The sequence below is a fragment of the Acomys minous genome, assembly GCF_964271855.1.
Source record: "Acomys minous genome assembly, chromosome: 10".
Classification (NCBI taxonomy): Eukaryota; Metazoa; Chordata; class Mammalia; order Rodentia; family Muridae; genus Acomys; species Acomys minous.
This window is the reverse complement of record NC_140491.1, coordinates 9,112,166-9,126,161: the sequence shown is the minus strand read 5'-3', so window position 1 is coordinate 9,126,161 and position 13,996 is coordinate 9,112,166. Positions and strand designations below refer to the sequence as shown.

At 38.6% G+C, this 13,996-nt stretch overlaps 1 protein-coding gene across 1 annotated transcript in view; it reads left to right on the top strand.

The window, feature by feature from the left end:
* Nucleotides 1–337: 337 nt before the first annotated feature.
* The window catches only part of DTHD1 (death domain containing 1), a 67,379-nt gene continuing 53,720 nt past the window's right edge, over nucleotides 338–13,996 (top strand). Inside the window, exons 1-5 of the mRNA XM_084797736.1 lie at nucleotides 338–711; nucleotides 2,408–3,017; nucleotides 7,415–7,745; nucleotides 10,932–11,111; nucleotides 12,233–12,483. Of these exons, the coding sequence (XP_084653862.1) occupies nucleotides 441–711; nucleotides 2,408–3,017; nucleotides 7,415–7,745; nucleotides 10,932–11,111; nucleotides 12,233–12,483 (1,643 nt within the window). The 5' untranslated portion in view covers nucleotides 338–440. The remainder of the gene's footprint in view (nucleotides 712–2,407; nucleotides 3,018–7,414; nucleotides 7,746–10,931; nucleotides 11,112–12,232; nucleotides 12,484–13,996) is intronic.

Sequence of the window (13,996 nt, the reverse complement as noted above, 5' to 3'; positions counted from 1 at the left end):
GATGTACACAGGAGCTTTAATACTAGTCTTGTAATAAAAGAGGAAAACCAGTTTACTTCGACTAATGAAGTTTATCTTCTACCTGGGAACCATACTTTGTTACTGTAAAATTTAAAGAGCATGTGGGGTTTTCATAGCATGTTGAATTTGTAAAGCTCATGTGGACACATGATTATGCGAGCTAACGCTGTCCCTGTGATTAATCTGCTCTGTACACAGTAGCACGCAGGGTTCAGGAACGCCCTTCCTCTGGTCACCTAGTAACTTTTCACTGGTCAACAACAAGTGGAATAAACTCTTAGGTTGCAGGAGAATGCTCAAGCTGGCTGACTTGGATCATCTCTGAGGCTTTAGGAGAAACAACCGTTGCCAAGTTTGAATGTGCTAAATCTTTGAGCTTTGTTGGCAGGGGACAGACACATTATTTCTGGAGCTTAGAAATGGACACAGAAGACATAGGATCAGGTAAATTAGGCCAAATATTGAGGCAGATTTGGAGACAAAACCAAATGTTAAAGCAGGCGCTCCTGGGTGGTGATCTCTGTGAGGTGGCTGGAGGAGGCACTCGGATAGCCACGGTGATCTTTTTGGGCCAAGGACTCAACGAAGCCCTTTATCAGTTGTTGGAGCACACTGCAGGGTGCCTTCGGTCCACCTGCCAGCAGCTGTATGTTCTGCTTGACAAGGATAATCAGTGCATCTGGAGACAAGGCAAGTAGTCTCTTTTGTTTGCTTGGGCTTATGCTTTCTTTAAAATACTCACTTGGGCAGAGTCTAAAAGGGGTAGGTATAGGAATACAGTGAATGTGGAATCTCTGGTTATGAGAAACTGACTTTATTACAGGGAAGGTGGGGGAATACAAAACTTCTCAGGAATTAAAGGCTCCTCCAGGAGCCTGGGTCACTCTTTAAGGAAGGGAACTTAGAGCTCTGCTAGGAAATCTATGAATTTAACCTGACGCCTAAACAATGAATTGGAGCCGGGCAACTAAAATCCCAGATTCTTGGTCTGTTCTTTGTAAGCCTCCAGCCATGGGGGTTAGGAAAGTACAGACCTAACAGAAGCCGAATAAGCAGTTTTTCTATATTGGAATAGTGTGATCTAACTCTAGGGCCATTTGAGCCTAGTCCTATTCATTACAAGAACGCTGGAAAGACTGGATGAGCTAGGATAAGAAGCTGGATCGCTAACACACTGAAGGCAGGAGGTAAATTCTTGGCACTATGACCAGATGTGTGCGCTAAAACATACAGCAAGTATGGAGAACACAGTATCTGAAGAATAAGATCTCAGCATCAAATGCTTTCAGAATCCAGGTGGCATTATAGAATCCAGCACCCAGACATACAGCATCAGGGCAAGCGTATAGACCCTGTCAGTCTGGACTCCAGAGTAGGCAGCACAAGGAAATCAGTCTAGAGGAAAAATAGTGAACATCAAAGAAGTCGGTCCCAAAGGTTTGTAGCCCCAGAGCCCCAGCAGCAGCAGCTCAGTACCAGTTAGTCTCAGGAAGGGATTGAATAGAGTCCTAGTCAGCAAGCCAAGGCAAGTAAGTACTCAGCTACCAGAAAGGATGAGTTCCAAATAGACATGGGATCTCAGGCTCAAGACAAAGACTGAGTTGTAGAACTGCAGTGCAAAGGCAAGCCCAGACTGGTGAGAGAAAGAGTTGGTGACACTGAGGTCTGTGGACTCTGGATAGAGATCCCCAGCTCAGAGCTGAGCTTACAGAAAGGTTCAGCCTGAAAACAAACAAACAAACAAACAAACATGAGAAGAGATGCACGGATGGGAGCTTGGGATGAAATCGGGATGCAGTAAGAAACAGATCAACTAAGATATTTATGAGGCTTATAGTCTCAGAGTAGAGCAGTCTGTGTCAGTTTGCTTGTCATTGATTGGCCACTGCAGGATCCAGCCAGAGAATGATGTGGTCAAAGTGTGACAGATCCTAATGGCCACATGCTCAGCAGGAGGGAGGATTGAATTTCCCACCAAAATACAGCATCAGTGTCTTCGTACATCACAGCTGTAGCCTTTCTGCTACTTACCTGTCCTGAGGTGTTCAGATAATCCCATGTCTGATATTTGAAATGGATAATTGATGTGGTATAGTATCTCCCAAGGCAAAGGTACAATTGTCAAATATACCAAATGATTAAGGACTTGTTGACTCCTTTTTTTTATTTTGGAGAAGGCACCATCACATTTGTCAGTAAAGGTTAAAGCATACTCATGGGCAAAATGCATCAGTTTCAGTCCTTGGCTACTATGTTAAAGCTAGGGTTTTCTTTAATTCTCTAGTAATATGAGTCTTAGGAGGGCATACTGTGCAAATATCTCCTTCATCTGTGCAGAAGCATAATTTGACTTAGTTTTTACTTCTTTGTGTGTGCACATGTATAGAAATTACTGCTTTCATAGACTGCCTCACAAAAATGAATGACCATTTGGGGAACACTGCTATGCTTCTAAAGAAAGAAGAAAAGGAGATGTGTAATTTATGCAGCATGCATGAGGACCGTACTCCACAGCACACAATGTTGCCCATTCAAGACACCAAAGCAACAGACATCGCTCCAAGAGGGGAACTAAATGTCATGGAAACAGCTACTGTTTCTCCTACAAATGCAGGGGAGAGCCATTACCCAGACCAGGTCCAGTTAAAGGAAAATAAAACACTGACAGATTCTGAATTAGAGGGAAAAGAAAACAACGCACCATTGAGTGGAAGCGTAATACAACAAGAAGAATCACAGAGCACAGTGTTCCCAGATAATACAGAAAATGAAGATGAAAAACAAATAGAACACATGACTGCTGAGAACATAGACAGCAACAAGGAAGACATTCATGATGTAATCCAGACAACAGCAAGGGAAACTCGAGAGACCTCAGAAAGCCAGAGAGAAAAGATTACCACATCCCCAACATGGGATGTCTCCAGTAAGGACGGGAATAATCTTCATAATGAGTCAGAGAGTCTAAAACAAAAGACTAACATAATGGAAAAGGAGTAAGTAAAAACACCGTGAGAAGCACGTATGTGTGCCTACTTATCCATGCATTTTCTGTAGTTGCTAAGTGTCTTAATCCTGCTGCTGTGACAAACTACCATACACTGGTTTGTTTAGAGTGGAGAAGTTGATTTCTCACAGTTCTGGAGGCGGAGCCAAACAAGGCACAGGAGAATCACTGTTGAGTGAAAGCTTACTAATTCATAGATGGTACCTCCATGCCACATTCTCAGATAGTAGAAGAGGCAGACTAGTTTCAAGGCCCTGTGTTAATAACATGAATCCTACTCATGAGAATCTTGTCCTAGTTAGCTTGCTCAAAGGCATCGCCACCTAACATTATTGTTCCCAGAACAATAATATAATAAAATCTCAACATATGAGAAAATATACAATGAGGTTTTGTAGTTTCATGTCTCCAAAAATTACTATAAATCACTAATTCAGATTAAAATCACCCCACAGAAATTTATGTGGCTCCCATTGCTAACACCAGTCTCTCCTTCACAATTTTAGAAAACATGAATAATAAATGTGCTTTCACAGAAAAATAATTAGTTATGATAGTAGCTACAATAAGTGCTCAGAACATGAACACTTTTATAAATAACAAAACTAAGTTTTAGTGAAAGAAGTGATTTTTAATATTTCAGAATGTTAAAACATTAAAAGACAATTTTAACATGATTATATAAATGATAAATATATGTTTAATATCTCCAAGGTATATATGTATATCCCTAAAATCATCATCATCAGTCTTTAATCTTTGTCTTCAGTACTACAGGGGACTTATAAGTAGGCTTTGCAGAGTTTTTATGGGTAAATGTGCATGTTCACACCTATTTAACTCTTAGAAAATTGTCAGGAGTTTTTAAAATAAGATTCTCTAAAAGCCCAGGACATAAAGAAGAGAGAAAGCCTGATGTATTTTTATGAGCTATCTCCCTTACGCAAGGTAGCAGTAATTCTTTGTTTAGGTCGATATATTTCCAGATAAGTGCCACATTTCCTTAGTGCCAAATTAACTTTTATTTGTTGTCTTATTATTAACTAGGTTTTTTTTTTTTTTTTTTTTTTTTTTTTTTTTTTTTTTTTTTTTTTGGCACTAGGTAACTTGCTTCATGTTTTCTTTTTCCTTTCTTTTTCTTTGTGTGTTTATCTTTGGTCTCAGTCTCTCAGTTGTAAGGATGCTACCTCCTTCTTTGGAGTCTTTGCTGGCAAATGAGACTGACAGAAGGGCCTAGTGTTGGACTACTCTGCAGTGCTCACACTCAGCTAAGTGTCAGTGTAGTAGCTGATGCCATCACTGGCGACTTTCAGCATCCCACCCCTCCTCAGTGAGGTTCTTGAACCATACCCATCTCTGCAGAACACGCTGATGCTCTACTGTACAGATGCACAGCATGACTGAGAGAGTGTTCTTTAGCAAGTACTTTTACTTTCGTTGATCACAGAGCTTTATAAAAAAAAAAAAAGGAAGTAATGTACCCACTGCAAAGAGAATTTAGTGAATTCTATAGATGAATCTTTCAATGCTTGGAAGACCTCCACAGCTTGAAAGAATCACTAGTCCCCGACAAATAGCTTCTAAAGTAGTCAGTGTGCCGTTTCCCACTTCATTTGAGAAAAACATGGGCACTTCATAGCCTCCCATTCAGAAATGACTCAGAACACCAGCTAGTGACTCACTCACTGCCTGCACCACTCCCTCTAACACCTCCTTAGGTGTTCCCTGGTTAGCGACTTCCTCTTTGTGGCATTGGACCAGTTGTGCTTGGCTTGCATATTTACAAAGATGACTCTTCACTGCAATCCCCAGGCTAGGAAGCCATCACACCACATAAAAGTTTATGTAATAAACAAAACTGTGCTTAGAAACTGTTGTGGTTCCTCCACCTTCATTTCCCCCCAAACCCCATCCTTTGGGGTAGCTGTACTAAGTGTGTAAACAAAGGGGAAAAGACTAAATTAGTGCGATCTATTTAATAACAACACAAGTCCTATTTGACCAGTACTATGGAGAATGGATCTACTTACAAATCTCATCTCTGCTTTGTCCTTTGGGAACCACACCTTGTAGAGGTGCGGTGCCTTGAGATGGTTTCCAGGACACAGAAGAGAACGTTCCCAGAACAATAAGAAGTGTTGAAAAATGTTTGTCTTTTTCTGAATTATCATTACATCAATAAACAAAAGAAATTAATCAGATCAGCAGGCTAGGTAACTTTCTTAAGTTGAAAATTCTAAGCTTAAATAAATGACCTTTATGAGTTAAATACTTGGATACATTTCTTTATGAAAGTTATACTTCAAATTATTTTCAACAGTAAATGAAAAACTGCTAAAACTTTAACATATAATTGAGCTCAACATTGCCTTTGTGTCAAGTATTTCTCTGTTATAAAATAAATAGCATCGAAGAAGAACCCCAAGTAAATGGTTTTAACATAGGGAATTAAATTATTATTGAGCATACGGTTTATTCAAATTCAATTAAAGAGCTTTAACTGTTGCATCTCATTCAAACTTCCCATGATCCTAAATTAAATAATAGTTTCTAGGTGTAGTGGATGGAGTGATAATTACTCAGGGAAGATTTGCAAAAGGCATGACATTATTTGAGAGCTTTTTCTACTACACTAAAGATTCAGAGGCAACTCTTAGTTCTAAAAACTGAACATCTATGAGGTTGGTAGCTCAGCATCAGTTTTCCTGTCTGTAAAAATAGTAAAGATACTAGTACTTGACACAAACGTTATTAATACTAAGCAAAACTGTGTGGCCGAAAACCCAACCCCAGAGAGTCTATTGATTAGTTTGAGAGGTTATGATAGTCATGGGAAACAGGAAATGCCTTGTCTCAAATTTGTATTCAATTTTATAAGGCTCTAAAAATCGCTGCAAAAATGGTGTTGAAGGAAAATAAAAGTTAAATGTTTAAAAGATAATTTTAGGATTAGAAATAATCTACTCTTACTTAATGACATTAGTGTACAAAAAAACCCAACCCAACCCTTCATTAAATATCACTATTTGGTCTAGTGTGCCTGGACAATTTCTGTGCTTCATATTCACCACTTTCTCTTAAGGGAATAGAGCCATACAGATCCCTCGCAGGAAGGCAGACCCATGGGCACATAAGAGGCTTTAGGGAGATGTGCTTTATACTGAAACATTTAAGATGAACAACTTCCTCATTCTTCTTCCTCTCCAAGTCAAGGGCTTGGTAGCCTTTTTCTCTCCAGAAGAAACTGTTCAGAATTTCAAGTCTTCCTGGACAGGTTGAAGGTGGTGCGTGAGCTTCTGTGGAAGGAAGCAGTTAGCTTCTCTTCATTGTCCTACAATAGACCAAACTAGCAATTTCTTTTTTTTTTATTTTCTTTCTCTCTGTCTCTGTCTGTCTGTCTGTCTGTGTGTCTCTCTCCTTTCTTTCTTTCTTTCTTTCTTTCTTTTTTTCGAGACAGGGTTTCTCTTGTAGCCCTGGCTGTCCTGGCCTCACTTTGTAGACCAGGCTGGCCTTGAACTTACAGTGATCCACCTGCCTCTGCCTCCTGAGTGCTGGAAATAAAGGCACATGCTACCATGCCCAGCTAAACTAGCAATTTCTGAGGGAGAAAAGAAATCCACTGTAACCCAATCATATTAATCATATAATGATTACTCTGCCCTGATTCTCTTTGTTCTCTCTCTCTCTCTCTCTCTCTCTCTCTCTCTCTCTCTCTCTCTCTCTCTCTCTCTCTCTCTCTCTGCCTCTGTGTCCCTCTATGTCTCTCTCTCTGTGTGTGTCTCTCTCTGGGGAGAGGAGAGATGCACACATGCATATGTCCTTTTGCTTTCAATAAAGATAAACTGAAACTTTCCTTTTCCCGACTTTTCACTTTTAAATCATCAGGAAAGGGAATCCATTCTTGCGCTCGCAGAGGACCTCACCATAAGGGCATTCCTTTCCTTGCAGTTAGGCAAATATTTTTAGCTTATTTTAAAAGATCATTGATCTTTGAATTTTATTATAGGCTGAATAAAAGTGAGAAATATATCACTTTGATAATGAAGATAGTCAAAAACAATTATACGTAGCTTATGCACTGAGCTTACGTACTTAATAGAGTATGGGTAATTTCCCTACAATGTGAAGGCATAGTCCCTTATAATAGCTATAGAATTGTATATTTAACTCAAAGCTTTCCTTTGACATAGATAGTATTTTCACCCTGTAATGCAGAAAACTATGGAATACAGAGTCTGAATGTCCTTGATTACAGAGTCAGTAAATGGGAGAACTAAATTTCACATTAAAGCAACGTGCCTCACACTGTGTACCTTTCTGCATCTGGCTGTAAAGAACTTGCGTAGGATAGTTCCAAAAATGAGGCTCCCTCTTCTGTTGCTGCAGGTATCTCTGGGTGCCGAGTGAGGGGACTGACCCTGAAGTCTCTTGTTACATCTCAGCGCCATCGCATGTCCTGCAGCAGTTTGATTGCCAGATAACTAACAGCATGAGCTCCTTTGTAGTGAGTGATAACGAAGAGTTGGTCAGCAATGTCATCACTGTTAAATGCGCGGATAAGGACATGAAAATTCCATTCCCAATATGCATTGCAATTCCGTTCAAGGCACGCTACAAGGGAAATTACAGAGACATCATGGTGAAAATGTCTGACACACACTTTCAGTCAAGTTACCTAACCCCAAATTCACTGGAAAGAATGAGGGGATCTTATAAGGTCAGTAAACCTGGGTGCAACTAGATTTGTTGTTTGTCTTTTCTTCTTATAATTCAGAATATTATGTTGTACTGTAACAACAACTGTTCTGTTGTATGAGAATTGACACACTCGTGTTAACACTTCCATGATTTAAAAAAACAACCTGTAACGTTCAAACAGGAGAAGTTATTTGCCAAAGTTAGTAAGCAAGAACTTGGGCCTAGGACTTGGCTTCTGGAAAACAACCAACATGATAGCTTAATTGACTTGATGGTTTAGACTAACTTCATAATAACTTCATGTTAACTAATGTGTTAGACTACTGCCTAATTATTAGAATCTTCAGGTGCTACAGTGTTGTTGTTTCTTGTTTGTTTTTTATTTTTTATAGGTTCAGAGAATATAAAAAAATGAAAATTATATTTGTATGCTTTGATAATTCTATCAATGGAATTTAGTCTAAACATTGAGGATTATATATTTGATAGTTAGGATGTGGGCATTAAAGAAAAACAAATCTGGTTCCCACATTTGTCCATAGTGTGAAAACGGATAGATCAAAACACCTCTCTGGCTAGGCATGGTGGCCTCATGCCTTTAATCCCAGAACTCTGGAGGCAAAGGCATGTAGATCTCTAAGTTTGAAGGCCAGCCTGGTCTACAGAGAGAGTTCCAGGGCAACCAGGGTTTTTATACAGAGAAACCTGGTCTTGAAACTGGCCCCCTCAAAAAGAAAAATACTTTCTGTGATTCAAATAGGATACAAAGGATGGGATAACCATTGAGATGTAACAAGAATAAATTAATAAAGGAAAAAAAAGGGTCAAAAAAAAGAAAATTAACAAAATAATGTCTGCCTGATAAGACGTCAAAGATTAAACAAACAAACTGCTTAAGACAGTAGGGGAAAAGGCTTCGTATAAGCGAGTTGTTAATAAGTGATCATTATTTGAAACCAACTTTATTGTAATATTAAAGCTCTCTGTATCACAAATTAAAATGTTGCTGAGACAAAATCAAGAATTACAAAATTTAGGATTATACAGCTGAGGAGGGCTCAAGTAACATGTGTTTTGTGGGTTACTGCATTTATTTTTTAACCAATTAAAATGTTCATGTTTTTATATGCAAATAGTTATTTGATGAGGACAAAGAAGAATACATGCTAACATCTTCTTCATAATACATTCTGTCCTTTTGGTTTATTTACAAATCAAAACGAGGCAATATAGCTGAATTGTAAAGCTATGTCCACTCTCATTACCCCATTCCTGAGACTAATACCCTTTGGAGCTGGACTGACTGCCTGTGAGTTTTGGAATTCTGCTTGGCATTGCTCTAGGGTAGTCTTCTTAATATTCGCCAGTCCGTGTGTCCTTTATAGCAAGTACTTTAGAAACTGCTCACAGTGCAAATGCCTTGCCAGAGAGGCTTGAAAGATGTTCTGTGAATGAATGAATAATCAAGACACAAGAAAAATTAAGAGGATCATTGTCTACTTAAAAAAAAAACTATACTTTTCTTTACACTGTAGGCTAATGAGAGTTATCTCTCTAATTTTAGCTCAAGAACATTTGTGTTCTGGATGCATTCCAAAGTTTTACTTGGGTTCTATGACATTTAAGCATTCTATTTCCCAAAAGCGCTTTTTGCTTTCCCCCAGTATCTGCCAAATGTGGTCTCAGTGCTCAGCAACGGCCACTTGTTCCCAGGAGACCTTTTCTTCGTGCTGCTTTCCCTCTGGCCACTGAAGAAGGATCATTGTGCTCAGAATTTTCCCAACCGTGAGACTGTGAAATGTTTCCCTTAGTCAGCTTGCAAATGATAGATTATTTTCCATTGTGAATAAGCCTGAGATGCTTGTGTATGTGCATGTACTATTAGTCAGTCATGCTGGGTGGGGTCTAGCTGGTACTTAGGGAAGCACGGATAGAAAATATTGCTTCTGAGACTGCCTCCTCTTTTAAAGCATTGGTGACCATACACATAGAACGTTTTGCTTTCATTTATGGACTCAGTTTCCTTTTGCAATCTAAAAACTGTTGAGTATGTGGCTGAATATAAGATTATATTTGAATATAATTACACAAGAAAGAAACAGTGTATTTCTGTACAGTGATCTGTTTCTACCACAGAAAGAAACTTAGACAATGACTTTATTGTGGCATCTGAAGATGTTGTGATCTGTCAGAGGGAAGAAATTTTCTGACAATACATACGCTACAATTTTACAGCAACATGCCCAACTAATAAAATTATATTCCTTGGAATTCTGTAAAACAACATAGAAACTTCCATACGAGATCTACATATAAAATTCATTCTAGCCTCCTCAAAAAAATCATTCTATCCAATGGTGTCTAGGATTCCAGAGGCAATTAAAATTGTGAAAGATATTATAGCTACATATTGTACATGTGAAGATTTAATTTAAGTTACAAAATACTTTTATTTCTCACTACTCTGTTGGGAAGTAAGCCCAACCTTGAGAATCTCTTTTTTTTCCTTCCTTTTTTTTTTCATTCTTTCTTTAATCAATTTACAGCCTGATCGCAGCCTTCCTCTTTCCTCCCAGTCCCCACCTCATCCCTCCTCTCCCTGCCATTCCTCCCCTCAGAGAAGGGAAGGCCCCTAAGAAATACCAAGCCACCCTGGCATCTCAAGTTGCAGCAAGAATAAACATAACTTCTCCTATTGAAGCCTGACAAGGCAGCCCAGCCTAGAGCAAAGGGATCCAAAGGCAGGCAACAGAGTCTTAAACAGCCCCTATTCCCATTATTAAGGCACCCACAGGTTGACCAGTTGCACTTCTGCTACATAACTGCAGGGATAGGGTTAGGTTTATCCCATGTACACTATTTGGTTGTTGGTTCGTCTCTGTGAGCCCTTGCTGGCCCAGGTTACTTTACTCTATAGGCCTTCTTGTGATGTCCTTGACCCCTCCAGCTCCCTCGGCTCCCCATCCTTCCTCCCCATCTTCCATAAGACTCCCCTATTTTGGCCTACTGTTTGGCTGTGGGTCTTTGCATCTGCTTCCAGCAGCAATGAGGAGCCCAACTCTAAGATGCACCCTATGGGAAAGAGCCAAGCCCTGTCACTATTGTTGTTTTGTTTCTGATAGCTCACAGAATAAGTCTGAGATATGTACTTCTCCAGAAACAATGCTATGGCTTCCTTCATTAAAGTGTCTTTTACTCTGTACAGGGGACTTGTGCTGCAGTGAATGTGTACAAGCTGGGGATGTTTTCTGTAGTGTCGTGTTTAAAAAAGCAGTCCTTCACAGTGACAAAAAAGGGGCTCACTCTGAAGTCAAGCATGGATACCCGGATATCCTTCAGTTACCCTGTGGGAGTTTTCAGCTCACCAGTGCTTGTACAATTGAAGGTAAAAACTAAACAGAGAATTGATTAAATCCTATGTCTACCGTGGGTCACGCATGGCCCTAAAGATACAGAGGATGCAAGTCTTTCGTCTAGCCATAAAGCTAATCATTTCTTGTATTAGGAATCTTCTATAATGACTTGATTGATGCGGTAAGCATTTTGAGCATGTTCTGAAATAAATACCTGCTTTGAAAAATTTGCTAGGCTTTCCTCAATACTTTTTTTTGCTTATATTTGTTTATATTTGTCAACAAACACATGCTGCAAGACAGTGGCCAACAAATTTGGAGACACTTAAATAAATCCAGATTTCCATATGAGTGGTTGGAAAAATAAGATGCTAGTGGTCCATTCAACTGTTTATTGCCATGACTTTTGGATTCTATTAATAAAGAAAATTAGCTTTGTTGCAACAAACACTGTTTTAACAATGTCTATTACTATATTGAGGTGCATCCCAGAGGTTTATTTTCTCCAAGGACATTCCTTATCATCCAGGCTTGTCTGTCTCATTCTCCCTTTCCCATTTCTTTCAGGTCTAATCACAAATAGTAAGTCAAGGAGAGAGAGAGAGTGGGAAGAAACATTAATCATAATTTTTCATTCACAAAAATTACTATAAAATTTGAATTATGTAAGCTTTTTGTTACTAACCATTCAGATGTGAAATGAACGGAAGTAAATATAGTCTTGCTTTTCAACTTTGTGTGGATCACATGATCTAAGACTAGTTATAGTTGGAAATTACATCAAATGGCACTTTTGTTTTCTTGATCATATTGTTTATAGTTTAAAATAGTGTTTATGTGTGTGCATGCATGTGTGTGTGTGTGTGTGTGTGTGTGTGTGTGTGTGTGTCTGTTTGTGTCTGTGTCTGTGTCTGTGTCTGTGTCTCCGTATGGGAAGGAAAGCACATTTTAAGAGATTTTACTCAATTTGTAATTTTTATATAAACTATTTTATTTCTAGGCAACAACATACAGAGAAACACATAAAATGCATTCCCTAAAATGTTGTTTTAGGGACATACTAATACTTGCATATTCTGAATCTATTTGTGCATCTGTGTCTGTGAGTGTGTATGCATGGACATAGGCATGTTTTCTTTTCTCCTTTGTGTAGATCCAGCCCGTTGACCCTTCTCTGGTGTCATATTTAAAAGCACATCAAGATCCTTCTTATTCAGTACTGTCCACGAGTCCCCTTATCCACATCCAGCACCCGTCCACTCATTCCTTTCAGAAGCCAGTCACTGTATTCCTCCCTTGTTCTCCTCTCCCCGAAAAAAAGAACCTTGAGTCTGAGAAAGATCACAGCAGACCAGAGAGCGCCACGGTGCACAGGATCCTACCAACTCCCTTGTACTTCCACAGGTAAGTCAGAGACTTTACTATTGCTAAGTGATTTAATGGGAGAAAAAGAAGCTTTGGCGGTTAACCATACTCAGGTAGTTTGCGTTTAAATCTGAGTAGTAAATGGTGTGAAGTATGTTCTTATTGTTGACGCCAATAGAAAAAGTTTTAGTTCTAATGGACTAAAAACTGTGCCATGTGAAATTTGGTGCTTTCTAGTAATATACATATAAGAGTACTTCTTTCAAGAATTTAGGCTATAGTTAGTTATGAGAATGCAACATAGTACTTATAATTTTATTTAATGTAAGGAAAGATGATTTTGATTTAAAAAATAAATTAAATTTGAATTTATATTTACCCATAAGTAGATTCTTTCTACCAAGTTATATAATCAAACAACACCTTCATAAATATAGTCAAAAATACACATTAACTCACCACGCAAAATAAACAAATAGAGTATATTGTAGGACATTAAAACTGATCTTAACTCACACCATTCAATTTAAGATTAATTTTATTTTCTAATAGAAGAAGCAAAAGGGAGGCGTCTTTCTATTCATTAGACATGAGAGTACTTCTTTTAGAAAGACACTGTAGCAAGTCTGCTTTGTATGTTGTTGCCCGTATTATCATTTTTATCAATGTGAAGACTTAAGTGTAGTGATGTTAAGAACCTCTTCATGTCTGCTAACTAGTGAGGGGTGTAGTCATGAACTGAACCCACACGCTTCCTCTCTGTCGAGTAGCTAGCATCTGTCTGGATTAATGGTTATACTCTCTTCCCTACTGTTCTTGAAACTTGGGGAAGCATTATGTTCATTTGTGGCCAAGGAAAGAAATCAAACATTCCTTACAGTAAGATGAATGAGAGAGAACATAGCTGTCGACATGATCCAGTTGTGCACAAGTCGGCTACTCAACATCACCAGCCGAGCCAATTTCTAACCTGCTTTCAAAAGTCTTTACTTCTCTTGGTTTCATCATCATATATCTACAGCAATATGCTATATACTTTCTTCACATTGCTGTTCAAAATACCCCAATGTTAAAAAAAATGTGTCCTCTAAAACTATGTTAGGATGATATTTAAATTATTGTTTTTAGTATTGCTTCTAAGTTCTCCTATTTGTATTTGCCACCTATGAAAATTTCCTAGATTCTTGATAGTCTCTTGCTGGTTATTTATTTTTTGTATCACTCTCTTTGCCTTCTAAGAATTTGATCCTTTATTTGATAATTCCAAATCATTAGTCTTGAGAATTCCTGTCTTGAGCTATTTCTTCCATTTACTGTCACTCATGGCTCTATTTCTTTATCTGGAAGCTTTAGTGCCTGGATGTGTAGTGTAGGATTTCTGTCACAATGAAACAGAGCTGGCATATATTTCTGTTGGTATCCAGCTGCTACTTCTAAGGTACTACTTTCAACAGACATGAGATGCTAAGTGTTCAAGTTCATCTCTCCAGTATGCCTGTGGCCCTAAGGGTGGACAGCTCCATAATCGGGTCACTGGCTTATTGCTTATGCT